This window comes from Ostrinia nubilalis, chromosome 30 (assembly GCF_963855985.1).
Source record: "Ostrinia nubilalis chromosome 30, ilOstNubi1.1, whole genome shotgun sequence".
Taxonomy (NCBI): Eukaryota; Metazoa; Arthropoda; class Insecta; order Lepidoptera; family Crambidae; genus Ostrinia; species Ostrinia nubilalis.
This window is the reverse complement of record NC_087117.1, coordinates 5267187-5288455: the sequence shown is the minus strand read 5'-3', so window position 1 is coordinate 5288455 and position 21269 is coordinate 5267187. Positions and strand designations below refer to the sequence as shown.

General features: G+C 36.7%; 4 protein-coding genes across 4 annotated transcripts in view; all 4 read right to left on the bottom strand.

The window, feature by feature from the left end:
• Nucleotides 1–2296: 2296 nt before the first annotated feature.
• LOC135086108 (methyltransferase-like protein 17, mitochondrial) lies at nt 2297–3701 on the bottom strand. The gene has a single exon (XM_063980881.1). It carries the CDS (start codon nt 3643–3645, stop codon nt 2317–2319), a length of 1329 nt encoding a protein of 442 aa, XP_063836951.1. The 5' UTR covers nt 3646–3701; the 3' UTR covers nt 2297–2316.
• Nucleotides 3702–4082: 381 nt separating this feature from the next.
• Nucleotides 4083–4882, bottom strand: LOC135086013 (cytochrome c oxidase assembly factor 4 homolog, mitochondrial). The gene is made up of 2 exons (XM_063980791.1): nt 4712–4882; nt 4083–4356 (listed from the first exon to the last, which is right to left on the bottom strand). Exons 1-2 carry the CDS (start codon nt 4811–4813, stop codon nt 4246–4248), a joined length of 213 nt encoding a protein of 70 aa, XP_063836861.1. The 5' UTR covers nt 4814–4882; the 3' UTR covers nt 4083–4245.
• A 1675-nt stretch (nt 4883–6557) lies between these two features.
• LOC135086198 (translocon-associated protein subunit delta) lies at nt 6558–14971 on the bottom strand. The gene is made up of 3 exons (XM_063980997.1): nt 14607–14971; nt 9443–9599; nt 6558–6710 (listed from the first exon to the last, which is right to left on the bottom strand). Exons 1-3 carry the CDS (start codon nt 14856–14858, stop codon nt 6610–6612), a joined length of 510 nt encoding a protein of 169 aa, XP_063837067.1. The 5' UTR covers nt 14859–14971; the 3' UTR covers nt 6558–6609.
• A 1872-nt stretch (nt 14972–16843) lies between these two features.
• Nucleotides 16844–21269, bottom strand: part of LOC135086098 (LIM domain-binding protein 2) — a 51380-nt gene continuing 46954 nt past the window's right edge. Inside the window, exons 7-8 of the mRNA XM_063980868.1 lie at nt 18630–18748; nt 16844–17052 (exon numbers count right to left, since the gene is read on the bottom strand). Of these exons, the coding sequence (XP_063836938.1) occupies nt 16888–17052; nt 18630–18748 (284 nt within the window). The 3' untranslated portion in view covers nt 16844–16887. The remainder of the gene's footprint in view (nt 17053–18629; nt 18749–21269) is intronic.

Genomic DNA, 21269 nt, shown 5'->3' with positions numbered 1-21269 from the left:
CACGTGTCGCGTCGTTCAGGGAACGGAAGACGTGTAGGCAGGCAGGCCTCCCACTCAGTGGACCGACGATCTGGTGACGCCACTTTAAGAAGATTACGTCTTACAGTCAGATAACGACGATTACTTGTTATGATAAGATAATGTTTAGGTGATTTTTTAGTCAACCAGTTATAAAAAAAATCTATATTAGATCACAGCGGGCATGCGAATCAAAACCTAGTGGTAGTGTACAAGCGATCGATAATATTATAAATACAGATAAGCTTCTAATATTAGGTATACATTTATGTTAGAAAACACTCGACTTATAAAAACACACAGATGTTTTTATGCAAACAAATGATTGTTTGTGCGTGGGGATCGAAACTGCGACCTCTGGAATAGAGCTGTAGGTAGGCGAACCACTAACCCAAATGCTTGATTAAATTACTAATACTAAAATGCACAATATGTATTACAGGGGCGCCGTATTAAGTAGGCTGGGGGCCCATGTATTTAGATTTTGACGCCCCCTGAAACCGCGAATCGGCAGTTAAAATTCGTTTTCAGCCAAATGACGTCCACTGCTGGACAAAGGCCTCCCCCAAGGTTTTCCACAATGAACGGTCCTGCGCTGCCCGCATCCAGGCTCTTCCCGCGACCTTCACCAGATCGTCGGTCCACCTAGTAGGAGGCCTGCCCACGCTACGTCTTCCAGCCCGTGGTCGCCACTCGAGAACTTTCCTGCCCCAACGGCCATCGTCTCTACGAGCTATGTGCCCCGCCCACTGCCACTTGATTTTAGCAATTCTGCGAGCTATGTCGGTTACTTTGGTTCTCCTGCGGATCGGCAGTTAAAATATTTGATTCTAATTCTACTAAATAAATAATTTTTATATTGATTTATGAAGATAATTCAGTCTGTGATGAAATAAAATAGGTCTTTGAACTAATAGCTGGCACAATCAGTAGATAATGAGTGTTGGTAATTAAAAAGGCATGAAGATAAAAAATCGTCACGAGGGTTAATGATGCCCACCTACTTAAAGACAGACAGGTACATTTTATACACTGACACACAAAGTAACTTCTTATGAGTATGAGGCCCATAGTGGTCGCTTACTATGGTCACAGAATAATAATAAGTATGCTATGGGCCTCATAAGAAGGCTCAAGGTCACCCAAAGGGCGATGGAGCGTGCTATGCTCGGAGTTTCCCTGCGTGATCGAATCAGAAATGAGGAGATCCGTAGGAGAACCAGAGTGATAAGTGGCAGTGGGCGGGGCACATAGCTCGTAGAGCTGATGGCCGTTGGGGCAGGAAAGTTCTTGAATGGCGACCACGAGCCGGAAGACGTAGCGTTGGCAGACCTCCCACTAGGTGGACCGACGATCTGGTGAGGGTCGCAGGAGGTGCCTGGATGCGAGCGGCGTAGGACCGGTCTTTGTGGAAATCCTTGGGGGAGGCATTTGTCCAGCAGTGGACGTCATTCGGCTGAAACGAACGAACGAACCCAAAGTAAGCCAAAAAGTTCACAAGACGTCTTTGTTACATTGGAATAAAGTGGTGTCACACGAACTATTTTGAGGCTGACTGTAAGTACTAACTTTGGCTCGAGGTTTGGAAAGTTTCATCAAAATCTGGTCAGTAATTTTTGTGTGAATGAATTACATCAATCACAAACTTTCACTTTTACAATTTAGTAGGTGTGCGTATGTCGCACTGACAATTGCGTTTATTACGCTGGTTCAGGGAATTTGATTTGAAAGTGGACTGTATAGGTTTTTTGTAATAGAAAATTGATGAAAGGTAGATCAGTCCTCGCAACACAGAGACAGGTAATCTGAGCTTCACCAACCTTAAAATCGACCCTCGCCACGGACGGAAGCCAACCTGCAGACGCACGGCGTTCTGGGCGGTGGAGCACTGCCAGAGTATGCTCGGAGCTGATGCTGATGATGATGATGGTATGCGGAGCACGGCTACACGCGAATTATAGCAAAAGACACGGTCTTTTGAGGGAGTGAACGTCACTCGTAGACTCGCTAAGCGTGCGCGACACACGGGTGTGCGCGATGAGCGTCGCCGGGCCAGTGGGACCTTCTCCGACCATTGAACGATGGTAGGAAATAAAGTTGGCGAAGCAAATGTGAGAATACCCGCCAATATTTTTACAAGGACTGAACAGTTATAGGAGTAGGACACTTAAAACCTAACAGAAACTTAGTGACCAAATCCTTCATTAGCTTTGGTACATTAGAGGGTTGTGCTCTTGCTCCTGTGGAGACTAAATGACCTGACAATGAAATAAAACAATTATAAAAGCTTAACATATTTTATTTCACCGGTAAAACATCACCCCAATTGCTAGACCTTGCACATCTATACGTAGCCTGATCGTACTTTCCCTTAGAAAATATTATTTCTTTCAAGTCCCCTTGCGCTGTACATAATCTACAAATTGTGTGACCGGAACGGACGATCGGAGCTCTAACTATACGAGGCCACTGTGGGTCATCAGACGGTCGTTCACCCTTTTTGAGAATTACGTAAGAAAACACATCTGCATGTATCTCAGCTTTGGATGGATACTGTAACGACTCGTACTTCATCAAGAAATTACATGGAGTTTCTTGTTCTAGATATCTTGGGCAAACATTGTCATTCGGACATGGTGAGAATGCGTATCCATTGTTTTTCCCTTTTGATAGATTCAGGACAAATTCTCTAGCTTCGTTGACAATTTTGAAACCAGCATTTGTGCCTTGTTCGACAATGATTAAATAGTCTTCGGTTTTACTCCATAATTTTTGTATAGTTTCCAGTCTAGATTTCATATTGGGCATTTCGAATAGTGAGAAAGCTGACAAAACAATACTGTATTTCATATCTGATGATGCTGGAAGGAATTGCCGTTGAAAGAAACCTCTTAAAGGCATCTCAATATTATCTTTTCCATGGCAAAGTATAAGGCGGGCCAAGTCGTTCATATGTACAGATGTGTCAACGCAGAAATATTCGAAAATATCACCCTTCCAATACGTATTGACCGCCCATGTGCCTGTACCAACGCCTGAACCAAAGTCGAAGAAACTCCTTGGTTTATAATCAGGATATTTTTTGTCAATTTCATCGAGAATTCTGACCAAAATAGCATATTCAGGAGCTGCTCTTACCATTAAATATTGCAAACTGGTCGCTTTATCGTAGGATATGTTCCCCCACCTATACACATTAGTCTTTAAAATATTGAACACCTTCGATTTTACTTTTTGGTTGTACTTTTCTAACTGATCTGGAGTCAATTCTGCTGCTGCTGTGTTAACTTTTTCGAAAGTTTTCTTTTCAATTTTATCATAGATTTTCTGGGCTTTTAGATCAATATCTCCATCTTCAGGGGGCAATAACCTAGACCGCAGATAGTTGTTGAGTTTCAGGCTGTCTTCCTGCAAAGCTTTTGCTTTGTTGTCTTCTAAAATTATTTTTATAGCCTTCTGAATATCGGGTGGTATACTCGCAATTTTCACTCGTGTTGTACCGGGATGTTTCCGTGGTTTGAACTGTTTGGACTCAAAGCTTTCCTTCAGGCTCGCGTCTAGTGCTACTCTGGTGGAGTAACTGTTGTAATAAAGCGATATTTGAGATAATTTCAGCTTTCTGAACATTTTTATAACCTCAACTGCAGCACCCACCAAAACAAATGATACGTCAATTTGACAATGACATTGACGACATCGCGTAAGCATTTATGAAGTCAGTACCATTTAATGCAGTTTATATTTTGACTCAATTTTATGTTTATACTTATCATTGAAAGTTAATGAAAATGTAAGTCATTGATTCGTTTAGGAATAATATTGTTCTTCTTTGTGATTTTTAAACTATTATCGGCCTTTTTCCTAATTACATAACTATCTTCGCAAATGGTTTCATTTCCGAGTTGGTATTTCCTGTTTCCGGTGGTGGTTCCGGATACGGAAAGGGACTCCAGCTTTTAGTCGAAAAACATTATTTAACTTCAATTTTGTAGTAAATATGTGTTTTAACGGGCCATTTTATTATTTTGGGTCATAACAATATAAAAACAGTAAATAAAATACACTTATTATTTGGAACAAAACTATATTTACACAAAACTTATAACCAACACTTTTATTTATGGTAAAAATGCATCATTTTTAACACAAATGCATCATTTTTAACACAAATGCCTCCTCAACTATTTTTATTTTAATACAAATAAATTAAATTAATTATTAGGTAGCTCAACTTTTGGCCTTAGCCATCTCTTCTTGCTTGTGTTTAGAAATGCAGTTTCTGAACTCATTGACCTCTGTCTGGCACTTCCTCCAGTCCTTGGTGGTAGCTATGCACTCCTGGCAAAAAGATACATTTCAATAAAAGCAAATAACTATAATAAAAAAGCTAAATCATTTTATACCTACATTATGAAAGATTTTCAGTCACAGAAGAACATTAATACAGCCTGATATAGTAAACAAGTTGTAAACAATAGGTAAACCCTAAAATAAACAGATTTTCTTTTGGTTTTTATTTGTTTTCTGTCAGGAAAATAAAAATACATGCAGCATGAATGAGCCACATTATAATAGAACCTAGTTATTATTTATTGTAGTGGAGGTTTCCATTATGTACCTATTCTTATTATGTACGCTTTGATTGACCTGCAACAACGTAGTTGTTTATAATAGAGATGATGAATAATTTTACCTGAACTTTATAATGCAGCTCTATACAGCCAGTCTTCTTCAGCATATTTTCGACCGGGTCGTCATTATCGGCGGCTGGCCTTTCACGAGGTTTTACGGTCATTTTGAATCGACAAAGAAATTTTTATTTGTTGACTTTCACAAGTTCACAACACAACATAACCTCCAAAGTTCAAATCATAGAGAAAAGTAATACATAGGAAATAGAGAACCCTCTCTGTCAAATTTTTGAACCTACTAATTGACAGCCTGGTGTTAAATTCCCTGTACTTAACCTACGTACGTAACGCTCACATACATACATAGTACACGCACACATACATACATAAAGTCCACGCACACATACACACAGTTCACGCACACATAGGCCCTCATAACCTTCAAAGAATTATTGTTTTTATGATGTACAATGTAGAATTTTTTCAAATCCATTATTTTGAAAATATTTATCTTTATGGTGTACGTATTTTATTATTTTCAAAACAATGGTTTTGGAAAAATTCTACATTGCACATGGAAATGCAAATAAGTAAACAAAAACTTTTGAATTTAATAATTTTACTTTATTTATGAACACACATAATATTATACACCAAAAGCGTCTTTTCGCAAAGTTTTCAACAACACAAAAAAAGCATTTGCACATTGAGAAAACTCAGATCACTTGTGAACATAACAGAAAGTTTCTTCGCGATTCACGAAGGAACGAACAAAACTCCGATGAACCAGAACAGCAGCAGGTACGAAGAAATTAACTTGAATTTGACTCGACGACTCTTCAATACTATAATAGGGCCACAGAAAACTTAAATGATGGCTAAGAAAACAAGAATGCATTTAACATAACAAAAACAACACCGGCCATTTTGGAGGAAAAACAAAGTTGCCATATGTTAAATAGTAATTTCTACTACTCTATTATGTAAATTATAACAAAAATGTCAATGTTCAGTTTTAAATTAAAACAAATTAATTTCATTTAAAAAAAGTTTTCACATTGTAATTAACAATATTCTCAAATATATTTTAATTAAGAAAAAAATGAAAATATGAAGGAAACAGGAGCAGCGACATCTAGAGCATTTTAGGGTAGTTAAAAAGTATTTGAATTTATTCACCGATGTCGCTGTTTGGAAGCAAGTTTCACTGCGATGACCGTTGTATGGAAGTTTCCACACCCTGGTTCAAATATATTTTTGACAGATCTCCAGCTGATTGTTGACGTATTAAGCTACTAAATATGAAAGGCAGATAACGGACCGGACCCAATTCGTAATTAGTGGCTTTTTAAATAATACGTATATTACACGTTTCTTTTTATGCATTGCATGATTCTTGTAACAGCACACTAAAAATTAGACGGTCCCGTCGCTTGGAAGCGATCTTTTCCAGTCTTGGAAACAGGGAAACTTTGGAAACCTACCTAATTAAACAAAGACTTAATAATCAAAATAATATTATTTCAATGATTAGCTTATTTACTTCTCCCCCAAAACAGAAATTATGTTTCGATATCGTTTCATGGAGCGATATAAATACGAAAAATCACTGGAGCAAAGCGATTTTAGAACTATAACTTTCATAGTAGGCTTTGATCGACCGAAGCACTACTTTAGAGAGAAGCTGCTTTTAAGATTTATTGAATAGACATCATCATCATTTCAGCCACAGGGCGTCCACTGCTGAACATAGGCCTCCCCCAATGATTTCCACATCACCCGGTTATTAGCGGTCTACATCCAGCGCTTTTTTGCTACCTTTTTGAGGTCGTCGGTCCACCTTGTGGGCGGACGACATGTCATATGCTGCGTTTAAGATTTTTTTAAGGGTTCAATAACACGACAAGCTTTCTATAAATTATCAATTTATTTTAAAATTAACAAAGTACTAAAATACAGCCTACGCTAAGATCTTGCTCTTGTTCCTGAGGGCTACGTACGCGACGAGGATAGACATTCCCGTGGCAAGCACTTCGGAGTTCACCCAGGGGCCGGAGTAGCCTGGAACACAACAAAATAATATTTAATTTTGTTAACAATTTAACAAAAAAAAGTAATCTAAATGACATGTTAGTTAATTGAAATGTAATGTATTTTTGTAACTTGTTCAACGCAATATGTATTTTGCTATGAATAAATATTTTGAATTTGAATTTGAATAAAATAAGGTTTAGGGAAAAAAAATTTTTTTTAAGACATTATGGCGCCTAAAATCCGCCATTTGGATTTTTTTCGAACTTTAATATAGCCAGTGTCACTCTCACGATTAAGACGAATCTAACGACACCACTCACGCTAAAATCGGTCAAGCCGTTTAGGCTATAGGCCGTGCCAAAGAAATGTACATACATACACTCGAAAAACATAACCCTCCTTCTGGCGCAGACGGGTAATAATATCGCACGTTCATAATCAAACTGTCACTATACAAAAAAGTCGATTTTTCAGGAAAAGCATTTGAAATGCTCAAATTTTAAAACCTTTGCAAAATGAGCAAAATGCTCTTAAATGTTTTGTTTTTTGTTAAATACCAGTAGTGGCTTGTTTGGCTTTTACGGAAGTATAATTATCTTTCAAATTATCATAATGGTTTATTTAATATTTAATTTTTTCCCTAAAAACAGTGTCACTTTTCCACTAAAATTGAGACAGTGACAGTTTTCAATTAAAAACATGTTAATGTTGTATTATTAATTCCGGTAGAAATGTCACTATTTTCATATAAATTTGACGATGAAAGATTAAAAAATGATTATTATTAAATAAAACTAACATAGAAAAATCAGTAATTTTAATGAACTTAAAACTTAATAATTTGGATTAAATGGAACCAATGGTAACAGTAATAAATGTAAATTCTCGATCAGAAATAAATACCTTACACACATGAAATTAGTATAAAATTACATCACTTAAATCAACTCCTTAGAAAATAAGGTACTCTCTTGTTCAGGCAGCCTTTAAACAACAAGAACTTGATGACCTCGATGAACTTGACGAACTAGACAGTAATTTTTCATGGGAAAAAGGCTCAGAAAAGTAGGTTTAAATTCTGGATCATTATCCAGCGGCCATTACCTCTGCGAGCTATGTGCCCCGCCCACTGCCACTTGATTTTAGCGATTCTGCGGGCTATGTCGGTCACTTTGGTTCTCCTGTGGATCTCCTCATTTCTGATTCAATCACGTAGGGAAACTAACTGAGCATCGCACGCTCCATCACCTTTTGGGTGACCTCTCAGATCCATAAAATATCACTGGCAACACACACTGATCAAACTTTTGTCTTGAGGCACTGCGGTATTTCGGACGTGAGAATATCACGAAGCTTCCCAAACGCTGCCCAGCCGAGTTGGATTCACGATTGACCTCTTTCTCGAAGTTGGACCTACGTAACTGGACTGTTTGTCCCAGGTATACATAAATTGTCAACAAACTTTTGAGTGTAGAGTCTCCAGATGAGTGGATACTACATGGACATTTGACATGTTTTTTGTCTCATCCATATTCATTTTCAGGCCCACTTGTTGAGAGGCTCTACTTAGGCCATCGAGCATTATGGCTAGATCTTCCAGTCTCAGCCATGATTACGACGTCGTCCGCAAATCGAAGGTGGATGATGTACTCGTTGATATTTATGCTGAATCCGCTCCAGTCCAGCTCCAGAAGCTTGAAAATATCTTCCAGGGCGGTGTTGAACAGTATCGGAGATATGACGTCTCCCTGTCTCACCCCTTGCTGCAACTGGATGAGTTTCGAGTCCTGATCCTGGAGACGAACCGACATTGTGGCGTTTTCGTACAAGCCTTTCAACACTTCGATGTATCTATAGTCAATTTGGCACCGTTGGAGAGACTGTAGCACTGCTCAGATCTCGATCGAATCCAAGGCTTTTTCATAGTCCACAAATGCTAGACAAAGTAGTAATTACCTTGATAATTTCTTTGATTTTTCTAGTGTTTGGATTGACTGGTGGCATTTTTGTCAGATAAAATTATAACTACTTAATCATTTAAAAATCTTTCTTGTTGTTTTAATATTACACTATTTGGATAAACACAATATTCTACGAAGTGATGAACAATCTTTTTAAAAATGTAAGAGAAATATTGTCACTTTTTGTTTTAAGGCGTTTTTCGTATTACTTTATTGTGATTTATCTTATGGTTTGGAGTAAAAGCGTCTTTATGCTAAAAATTACGTTTTTCAACACAGAGTTTACATAACTATCACGGCGTGCCCGTCCAGATCCCGTCACTACTAAAAACGTGTCACTGTTACTCACAACAAATGCCGGTTTTCCCATTAAACTCCATAACGACACTAGTTATATCTGCCGAACTATTTGAGTTTTAAGCGTGGGATTTTTACAGCATGCGCTTTTCGCGGAGCGCTGATAGATGGCGTTGTTAACTCAATTTCTCCAAATTTCGTATAGTGACGGTTTGATTATGAACGTGCGATATATGTATAACTCAAAGGTGACTGACTGACTGACACAGTGATCTATCAACGCACAACCCAAACCACTGGACGGATCGGGCTGAAATTTGGCATGCAGGTAGATGTTATAACGTAGGCATCCGCTAAGAAAGGATTTTACGAAACTCTACCTCTAAGGGGGTAACACGGGATCCACGTGTACGAAGTCCGCCCGCGACTATTAATAAACTGCCATCTGGGGTCAAGCTCAAGAGTAACTTCAGAAATCTATGAATGACTCAATATACTCACTGCCAGGATGCTGTAGCTGGATAGCCAGCAGCGGAGCGACATCCGCAGCCGGGTCGGCGCGGCGAGCGCGTCTTAGGGACGCCCAGCCCTCCTCGTCTAGCACACGGATCTCGTGCGTGCCGGAACGCGCCTTGGACGGCTCTTCGATCCAGGAGATCTGGAAACGGAGGCAATAATAGACATTTTGACACCATTCCCCAATAATTCTAAAGCACAACTTTTAAAAAAAAAGCACTTCATTCTCGTCTTGAAAATAATTATTTTAAATTACCTGTAAATGAAGATTTTTGGTTGCAATGTAATTGAAAATAGTAGCCTAATTGAGTTTTGACAAAATAATGGCATCACAGGCTAGTATTGCCATACAAAATCTATGGGAGAGTCTCGTTTTGACAGTTTTTAAAAGTATGTCAATTGACTGGTGGTGGCAAATACCCTATTAAAGGTTTTATTATGGTTTGACTGCAGCTGAGCTACATGGAGGTCCACGAATAGCTGATAGACAAGTGGTTTGTATTATGGGAGGCCTATGTCTAGCAGTTAAATGCTGTAGAATGTTATGGATAGACACACACACACACACATTACATTTACTCACTTAGGTACCTGCATGCAAGCCTTATGTTTCTTTTTTGCCCCTTTGACTGTTTTTACGAGATTGTAATAATAATAGAATCCATTATTGGCTGTAAGAACTATAAAAATACCTGTTTGTATTAATATTATAAGGAGCTGTGGTTTTCTGAATAAAGAAAAATAAAATATAATATAATTCAAAAGTATTGAGATTTAAAATCAACTTAAAACCAAACTTTTTATTATTTTGCTTAATTTGAAATGAAAAGTTTTAATTGATTCAAATTAGCCAGTGCTTAATATTTCAAGCAGTGAACACAATTATTGAAGACAAGATAATAAAGTACATAGTTTATATTGATACAAGTGAAATATGTTAGCCTTGTAGATTAGGTTAGTTCAACGTAAACACCAAGAATCAAAATCAACATTATTAAGCTATTGTTCATTTTTACCATAAAGCTTAGATATCTAGGGAACCAATCTCATCGTAGGAACTGCTTAATTCCGTACCGCGCGGGAATAACTTGACATCTCGACCTGCACTTTTTTTTTATTTATTAGCTTGCGCTTCCTCTACCTTATACCCTACTGGTATAAAAAACTCAACTCGAAATACCCAAAAATACTTGAAATACAGCTCTTGTTCATAAGTAAATATCTCTAATTTAGGCAATAAATATTTGACATAACGATATATCCAATTAATATTATTCTTACAAACATTTATATTTCGACTTATCAATGTATGTCAGAACATGTATTTATTAATATCTCGACTTATACATTTATGGATTTTCGTTTTTAATTTGACAAAAACAGTTATCAAGTTATGATCCCCTCTGAGTACTAAACACATCCATGATATGTGCAGTTGTCTTGTTATGCACGCAGTCAAGAGTTTGGATATTTGGAGTTATCCAGCTATTACCTTCGTATAATCATATTTTTATATGTGTCATTAGCAGTTGTTAAAATATAACATTGTCAGGATTTCGAGCGTCTTTAAATATTTTTTACTTACCAACCCCTGAAAATATTTTTTTAATATATTTAAGCGTTAATTATTACTTTTATTACTATTTTCAATAGTTTTAAACTAAATTAACGTTTAAATAGCAAGTTGAAAGAAAAAGGATAAGTTTAGTCAATAGGTAGGTACTATCTACTAATGGGTCATTCCATGACAAATGTTACCGAGGGTGAAAAACTAAATATGTTCTTTTCGCATTAAATCTGATGAATTTTGAAAGTAAACATTCCAAATTATAATGTGCAACAAAAAAAATCTCCAAGAAACAAGTAATTTTTAAGTTATTAGTCTTCAAAGTCTATACTTAAGTCAACTGTCGAATGATCATTTTCTCTCTAATTATTGGTAATACGATTTAAAAAAAAACTATCAATCTGTGAAACGTTTTGCCACTATATGATTCGAGGGTATTTATCATAGTACTGGTAGATAGCGTCATAGTCCCAAAAAAATGGATAATTATCAAGTTTTAAGTGTGTTTTCTTGTTACTTCGGCGTTGTAACACCCGAAACAGAAAAACAGGTATTTGTTTTATTGTTGTACCTTGCACATGGATTAGGGTAACAATATTTGGTAAAAGTAAGGTCATGGTAGTAATGATTTCAAATACTAACTAATATCTGAGCATGATACTAATTTAGTATGTTTCTTTCTTGATTAAAAACTGTAACACCCGAAACGGAAAGGGTATTACATTTTTATTTATGTGTCGATAATGTGTGTATATTGCTTGGAGAAGTAAAAAAGTATTACTGTGAGGGTCCTTTGACCTCCCACTAGCGCTGGCATCGGAAAAGGAGTCATATTTCTCAATTTAAGACTTTTTTGAAATGTCGACTTAACACTAAAATTAAGGTATTGCTAAAAAGTGTCGATGTTTGACATTTCCAATAAATATCGTAATAAGAAATTAAAGTAATGCTATTTCAAGCCAAAAACAATAGAAAAAGCTATATTCTGAGGAAAAATTAAACTTCAACTTTGTATATTTTTTAAAAAAAGCTGCTTCGTAATTTCAAACCAGAATTCGCTCTATTTGTGTTTATTTGTTGTACTCCTTATTTTGTAGTACCAAGAGACTAATAAAACACCGATTTTATCGATAAAACGCGTTGAATTTTCGTACTCGTAACACCCGAAACAGAACCATTGTAACACCCGAAACAAAGAAAAAATTTATAAAAAAATAGTAAAACGTTTTATTTAACAGTGATTGTATGTTACATGGTTTGTAAATGTCATACTTTAGAAGTCCTGTAAGTTTTAGGTATGATTCCTTAAGAAAATTCGCTAAAATTCCAGTAAATGCAGCAACAGTCAGAACATAGAGGCAAAATCTCGTAACGCCCGAAACGCACACTTTTCGACTCATATTTTCGTTATCCTACATTCTAAGCTGTACAAACTTTATTATTTAGATAAAACAACTAAAAACGGACAGATTAAGGCACTAACATTATTAAAATAATATTTCAAAATACATGAAATTGTTGAATATGTGTGTACGAACGTAACACCCGAAACGATGGAATGACCCTAATGTTTTTTCATAACAGACTAATATTTCGTTTGACAACAGAATTTAAGTAAAAAATCTAATAATAAACTTTTAGGTCAATTTTAAGTTCCGGATAATTTTATTTTTATAGTCTATTTGACTTCAATGACATTATTTAGGAATAATGATGAGGTAAAAGTAAGTAGGGTCGATACGCCAGATCTCGTCCATTTAGTGAGTTGGTAGATTTGAGGAATAAAAATAATATACAATTTTTGGTAATAATTTTGAACGAAAAATTGTTGTCATTATGCTCCCTTTAGTCTTTATAAGTATAGTATTAAACTTGCTTTAAACCATTAGAAGTTTTAATATTATCTTTGTAATATTAATAAAATATAGAAAAAATGCATTCAAAATCACTAACAATTAATAACAGCATAGAAATAAAAAAATATAAATAAAATCATACTAATACCAATCAAAATATTTAGTTATCACACTTAATAATTATAAACAGACATAATTATATTTCAGTCTATTTCATTTTTTTAAATTTCAATTGTATGGCTCAATTTGCAATATGGTATCCTCTCTAGGCACAGTTTGCTTTTTATATTATTTACAACGTCTGTATTTAGAAAATAGTCGTGATAATGTGGACGCAAATTGGCTATCATAAGGGTAAGCTACATTAAGAGCGTGTATTAGCGTCCAGGAAAAGGCCTAAGTACTGAAAAAAAAACTTTGTGTTCGATACGTCATGTAAATAACGTTTTACATGATATAAAACATGCATTGTTTTGTATATTTTAATATCTTAGACCCAGTTAGACCAGACCGCGATCACTTCTGACGCAAAGTGGAAATTGCATTGTAGTAAATTCGCATCCACCTTATTTTAAGTGTCATTTAATAAAGTACAATCACCGATATCATTATCCGTATTGTATGGTTCATGGTTAAGGCTTATAGACTGCGGTAAATCCCAAACTAGACCTAAATATATTAAAAACTTACCTTGAAACGCGCACCTGCTCATGTGGGATTTATTTTTGGCAAAAACGGTAGCATGCTATAAGATTTTTTTAATGTGGGTTTACGTGTCATACATTCAGGGAATCATAGCAATAGCTTTCGTTCTAGAGTAATCCGTTATTTGGACGTGAACTGGACGATGGATGCGAAAGGGCGTGTCGACCTTACGCAAAAATGTATCCAGCTAATTTTAATTATTTTAAGCTTAATGGTAAGCTTAAAATAATTAAAATTAATTGTGCTTGTTATGAAGCATGGCTTTTGTTCTTTTATTTGTCTTTTTTTAAATTTTAAGTAAACATACAATTACCTGATCAAAAGCGATCATAATCTGCGATTATATTGGATTTTTCTAATAAATTTGCTACTATTTAACTGCAAAAGTTATAAAAATAATATTTTTTTAAGTATAATAAAGTATAATAATTTAATAATTTTTTTAAATATAAAAATAATATTTTTAAGTTTAAGTAAAAAAAACAAAACATAAAAATAGAACATATTATGTTCTATTTTTATGTTTTGTTTTTTTTACTTAAACTTCATTCAAAATAATTAACTTAAATCCAATTTTTACACCTTAAATATTTGTTTTTCTTTGGTGAATAACTTGACAAGTCGTCGGTACACAACTTGACAAGTCTTTTTTTTAATAGATTAAGAAGATAATTTAATCAAATTCTTACGCCAATCGAAAGATATGCATCAAATTAGCTTATTTCAATCATAAAAATATCAATTATCATTAATTCCGATTTACCAGGGAACTCTAAACTTTAAAATCGCTCCCCTGAAAAGTACGCAAAAATGACATGTCAAGTTATTCCCGCGCGGTACGGAATTAGGATGCAAAAACCAAGAAAAAAACTGGACACTTGCCAACGATACAGACCTCTGTTCTAGGCGTACTATGGTGATAAATAGCTACCAGCTGCAGTATGTTGAACAGTTTCAATAGCAATGAAGGTACCTTTCATACAGAATTATGTGAAGAAGTAGAGATTACTGTAAAACTAACCTGATATTTGTTGTCGCCAATACGCGCCGCCGTCAACGATTTTCCATCAACCTCGGCGTACAGTGCGTAGTTTTCAGGCAGAGGGTTGTCGCACTTCAGTGTGAATTCCGTAATATACGCGATATGTGTAACAATCGTCGCATCTAAACTTGTGAATGATGCGGCCTCAACTTGGGGGTTCTGGCAGCTATTGGCGAAGGCTCCGCCAAACACCGCTACAGCAACCGCACAGAATAAGTATTTTGTTACCATTTTAAAGTCTTAACTCTACGATTTGTGAATTAATATTAGAAATAAATTAAAATCTTGTAAGAAAGTGCCACTCTCCGTTCCACGTCCTGAAGTACGTTCGAAAACCAAATCTGTAGAGAAAGTTATGTCAATAAACAGAACAATAAAATTAGTTACTTTTTTGCTTAAAAATTAAAAATGTTGATTTTTCAACATATTAACGTTAATTTACTTTAATTACTAGTCAAATTAATCAATATTTAGCACTAATTGCCAAAGAACTTTGATAATAAATTATTTGAATTTGTGGTGAACGTATAGTGTTTCGAACGTACTTCTAAACGTCGGTGGTGACGTGTGGATGAAATGCCAGACATGTCATCTGCGCTTCCGCTGCGTTCAGGAATTTATTATAATACTAAAACGAATTTTAATTCATTTTATTTAGAAAAAAATCAATATCAAAAAGCTTGCGGGCCTGCCACCCCTGTGAACTTGTAGTATTGACAAACATAGCTGAAATAATAACTGTTTAATTGAATCTTTGTTTAAAATACTATGATTTGCTTAACACGTAGGTATTGTTTATTCAGATGTTTTTGGTTGTTAACATTCTGGCTAAGATTGTCTTAATATTATATAAGAAAGACTAGCTATGTATGAAACTTTTGTCCGATTTTATTTACTTCTTTACTTAAATTGCCATTTTTTAAACCATAGCAACCGATCATGAATTATTTGACCATGATTAATGATTTATAATTTCTGCTTGGCCCAAAGGTTGACTGGATGAAACTGTCATATGGTTTTGATGAATGATTGTTGTTAATCTTTTTCATGCAAATGACAGTGATTTGTATGATCGGACCATTTTGGGTCCATTTCTGAACTTGTAGAGGTGGTTTGGAGGCAAAAAAATAAAAGTCCATATAATAATTTATCCGTAAAGGCCTATATTTATTTATTTAGTGTCGTCAGTGCGCGCCGGGCGGCGTCTTGGCGGGCGACGCGGGCGGAGGCGCCGACCATTCCACGCCGTCGCCCTCGTACTGGGTGTTCTCGAGCCGGGTGATGATCATTCTTCATAGGATTTTCATTTAGTTTTTTTAGACACAGTCATGTTCCTTTTATGTCGTTTAGGTATTTTTCTGTCTGTCATCATGTCCATCATCATAAATTAGACACGTAAAAACTAGAAATATCAGCGGAGGCACTGGGCAGCACAGCAGAAGAATGAGAAAATAGGTCTGACAAAAGTACCAGGCTCGAAGAAGCGCGTCAGAGCGCTATTACGTTACTTTGAGGCCGCAAAATTACCAGGAGCGCAGAGCTCCTGCAGAGTTTTGTCACGGTTTTGTCCACGCGCGGCAGAAACAAATGACAGTGTTTTCTATGATCGGACCATTTTGAGTCCATCTACAGGAGTCTCCCTTCTCAGTGTCACAGTTAGAGGTATTTTTGAGGCAAAAAATAAAAGTCCATATAATAATTTATCCGTAAAGGCCTATATTTATTTATTTAGTGTCGTCAGTGCGCGCCGGGCGGCGTCTTGGCGGGCGACGCGGGCGGAGGCGCCGACCATTCCACGCCGTCGCCCTCGTACTGGGTGTTCTCGAGCCGGGTGATGATCATTCTTCATAAGATTTTTATTTAGTTTTTTCATATACAGTCATATTCCTTTTATGTAGTCAAGGTAATCATTTGGTGTCTGCCATCATGGCCATCATCATCATAAAGAACTCGTAACCATAGAAATGTCAGCGAAGGCAGAAGAATGTAACACATTGGTCTGACAAAAGTACCAGGCTCCCAGAAGCGCGTAAGAGTGTAATCCCGTTTCTCAAGAGTTAGAAGTTTCTAACAAAAGTACCAGGAGCGCAGAGCTCCTGCAGAGTTTTTTCTACGCGCGGCAGAAACAAATGACTGTGATTTGTATGATCGGACCTTTTTGGGTCCATTTCTGAACTTGTAGAGGTGGTTTGGAGGCAAAAAAATAAAAGTCCATATAATAATTTATCCGTAAAGGCCTATATTTATTTATTTAGTGTCGTCAGTGCGCGCCGGGCGGCGTCTTGGCGGGCGACGCGGGCGGAGGCGCCGACCATTCCACGCCGTCGCCCTCGTACTGGGTGTTCTCGAGCCGGGTGATGAGCCGTTCGTCCTCGTCGCCGAACTCACCGCCCATTAGGGAAGGTTCGCCAACCACCATCACGTCCTGGAACAAACAAAGTTTGATTTATTTTTACTCTTATGGACACAAGGTAAGCCACTGTTGGTGAAAATAAATAAACACACAAAATAACTAAAATCTAGACACGCCGCAGAGGGTCAAGCAAAGGAACTGGATAGCCAGCGCCGAGTGTTAATAATTACGACTTTTCTAGCTGGGACAGAAACTAGTGGCGCCCTCTCTGTCGTTTGAGATTAATTATTGCGCTCACCAGTTCGCGCCACTGGTAAGTAAGTACTTAAAGGGTAAAGGCATGCCGTAAAAGGTCTTCTCACTTGCTTGTGGTACTAGCAACACGGGCTTCAAACTAATTTAATATTGTACTACAGAAACAAGTAGAGACATTAAACAAATCGAGTCGAGGATAAATGGAGCGGATTTTCCTATTTCTGAGTTTAGTTTTTCTATGGATAACCATAGCATAATAAGGCTGGGGACAGTGATGCCAACTTGTCTTGTGAGCGCTAGAGCGAAGAACTATCGCATTTCCAATCACCATTAGCGCCAAGTGATGAAATTATCTTTATTGACCGAAGAATGAAGCGTTTGTAGACTAGTTTTTGTATCAAACATTTTACAATATCATAATTTTCGCGTCAACTGAATCTATCACCGCAACAGTGGCGGCGGAACCTATAAGTGGTTTACTTGTTGCCTATCTTAAGTCACTGTACAAGTGTACACACTGTAAAACCACAAAATATATCAGAAGGTAAACTCCATACTAAGCGCGCTCGAGCCACGCACACATAGACACCGCTCACGTACGCGTTATCAAGACTGAGCCCCGATTACGGTAATATTTAACGTCTCCAATCCAGACACGCTTCTCGATTCTGCGATACGATTGGTCGTTCAACAGCGTACGTCAGCTGTTTTGACCAATCGCATCGCAGAATCGAGAAGCGTGTCTGGATTGGAGACGTTAAAAATTACCGTAATCGGGGCTCTGTCTTGGACGAATGCGAGGCGCGACTGCGTTCGCTTGAGTGATGCTGCTCACGCGTTTGTAAAATTATTTTGTTTGTGCGAAAATGAGTGAACAACAAAAAAGGCGTATAACATTAGTAGACGGTTGCTTACACTCAACATTAAAAACTAAATTTTCGTTTTTTAAACTACCAGTCAATTCCGGGAGGTAAGTAAGGTATTTATTTGTATTTCAATAGTTCGTTTAACGTTGACAAATTGAAAGCCAACTCAATTATTAGTAATATCGAATTATTTTAAAGAGGTTTTAGGAATTATTGGATAATAGTGTCAACCACTCAACTACATACTTCTTCCTTCTCGTGTATTTGTTTGCAAACTATTACTATAATAACGTACTAAACATAACTACATAATTATGCGTGGATATCTGTTATTGTCTTTCTTCCCTAGTATTAAGAGTTACATTTTTCTATCATAACGAAATAAACGAAACACATGACAAGACAACCCTAGCGCGACGGCTTAGCGTGCGAGCGAGCTAGGTATGCAAAGCGAGGTACATACCTACATGAGTTTACCTTCTGTTATATTTTGTGGTAAAACCCTGGTTTTCCTAAATAAATAAATACCTGTGAGGCGAGGCTAAAGTTGGGCCCGGGCGAGCGCTTCTTGGCGGGCGCGGGCGGCGCGGCGTTGGCGCCGGCGCTGCCTTTGCGCTTGCGTCGCTTGCTCGCCGGACGTTGCGATTCTGTGGGGGCAACAGTACAAATAAGTATATGCCTAAAATAAATCTATTAAAATGAAAATGAAAATGAAAATGAAATATTATGCCTGTTTTCACCATCAATCCCTAATTTTTAAGTACCATAGGGGTCACTTAAAAATTAGGGATTGATGGTGAAAACGGGCATTAATCTAAATATTTAAAACTCAAAGATGATTGACTGACATAGTGATCTATCAACGCACAGCCAGAGCCCAAACCACTGGACGGATCGGGTTGAAAGGCATACAGGTAGATGTTATGACGCCGCTATCGCCGCCGCCGATCCGCTAAGAAAGGATTGTACGAAACTCCTCCCCTAAGGAGGTATAACGGGATCCACGCGTACGAAATCGGGGACGGCCGCTAGTAATATTATAAAGCCTTAGATTAATAAAACCTAGATAGACAGTCAGTGCACGAAAGGTGAGGCAGTTTTTAGGGAGCCGGCACGGCTCACCCGTAAACGTCACACGAACTGTCAAAGTGAAAAATTGGTAAACACGTCCGACGAATTTTAATTAATTAAAACGGTTTGTGCTGTGAAAGGGTGTCTAAAATACATCAGAAAAACGAAAGAAAGTGACCAGTGTTACATTTCATAAGTACGTAAGTACTACAATTCGACGCGTAATTTGCTTGAATTTGGCTTTCAAAAATTAAATACGGGAATGATACCAGTACCTAACAAGAAAATTTATTTCCCAATTGTTCGCCGTACAAATACACTTCCTTTTTTTATGAAATCGAGACTTTTAAGTCGATTTATCTTATTGTTATTAGGTAGGTACTTTGAATTCAATAAATAAGTAAGTACATGATGCGTTTTGTTTTTGTTAATTATGAAATAATTAAAAACGTATTAAAAATTTCCCTACTTTCGGGAAAATCGCCTTCACTGTCTACACTCCCCAACAAAATTGACACTAATGACATAAGATTTTTGCCTCACTCTTGACGAAGCATTTGTATGAAGACTATCCATCTAGGTTTTATTAATCTAAGTATAAAGCTGAGAAGTTTGTTTGGTTGAAAGTGATAATCTCGGGAACTACTGGCCCGATTTTTTTTATGGGACAGGACAGGAGGCAGCGATGGAGGAATAAAGATTCAGTCAACGCGTTGATTTGGCTGAACCTTAAGTGATTACCCTCACCCATAGACACCTGCAGCACTAGGGGAGTTACAAGAACGTTGTCGGCCTTTAAGATGAGATACGCTCTCATAATGAAAGTTTGCACAAGATCAATTTGAAAAATTATTTTTGTTTGATAGCCCACACTTATAATGGTGCGATTGCGATGAAATACTTGTCTTGTTCTACATAAAATAATATCGAGGTAGCCTCTAAGCTACATCATGTTACGATCAACTAGGAGCGGAAAGTTTTCGACACAGACTTTCAGCAGATACCCGGGTGTGGGTGTGGGTTTTACATACTAATCAGTTATTAAGTTAAAAAAATATAAATATAACTTCTTCTCTCTAAAAATCAGTGAACAAACGCTCAGCTGACGCGATATAATAAGTTCCTCTAGCACTTGAACAATTTTCGTCTTCGAATCGTTTGCGTATTCGACAAAATTCGAAACTCAACCTTCGAATTAAACGATAATGTGACAATTTTGATTCCCAAAATAAGTTTCGTGCAAGGGTATTTCGCCGAAACAGTAAATTTTCTGTGTCCAGGCAGGCGAACACATGTTTTTTTATATTTATATGTATAAAACTATTTTTATGGGAAAGTTAATCAAAAGTTTTATTTGTTTTTGCTATTACAATAGCAGAAACTACAAATAATACCGTAGAAAAACTTAATCAAAAGTAGTTTTTCTAATTTCCTTGTTATGTCCATTACTGTTGTTTGCCAAAATGAAGGCACATTATAACAAATTGAAGCGTAATTTCATTCTAATAGAACTCTCTTTATATTTGAGAAACGTTTGGCTATCGGAAAATAAAAACTTTAAATGTCAAATACTTAAAGGAAGGAAATAAAGTGAAGTTAAGTTCTTGTCCGAGTCAAAAGTATAATTTCCCTGGGTCTTCTTTTCGACCATTGTAGTAACGAAACGAAATAACTTAGAATGTAATGCACTGCACCGTTACACTCGGCCATTTCGTCCCAAGAGGCCATCGAGGCAAGACAGTACTTCGTTGAACAGTTTCGCGACAAATCGCATAAGTAGGTCCCTCCTTGGGTTTTTGTTTACTAAAAAGTCAATTTCTTTGGATGGTTTTTTGCAGCTAAACAATGGATTAATTTTATTGTATATTTACACAGATGTTGTGTCTGTAGGGGTAAACCCACGATTTAAATAGTAAATGCATAGGGTAAATAGGTTTTTGTCTGTGGTCTCTTTTAGGCATAAATCTAATTTCTTTGGCCCTAATTTCCTTGTTTTCCGTGGCATAAAAAGGCCTAGGAAATTATAAAAGACCATTTTTAATTCGGCGTAAAGTCAAATTTTGAGTATTTCTTTATTGGAATAAGTTTAAAATTTAC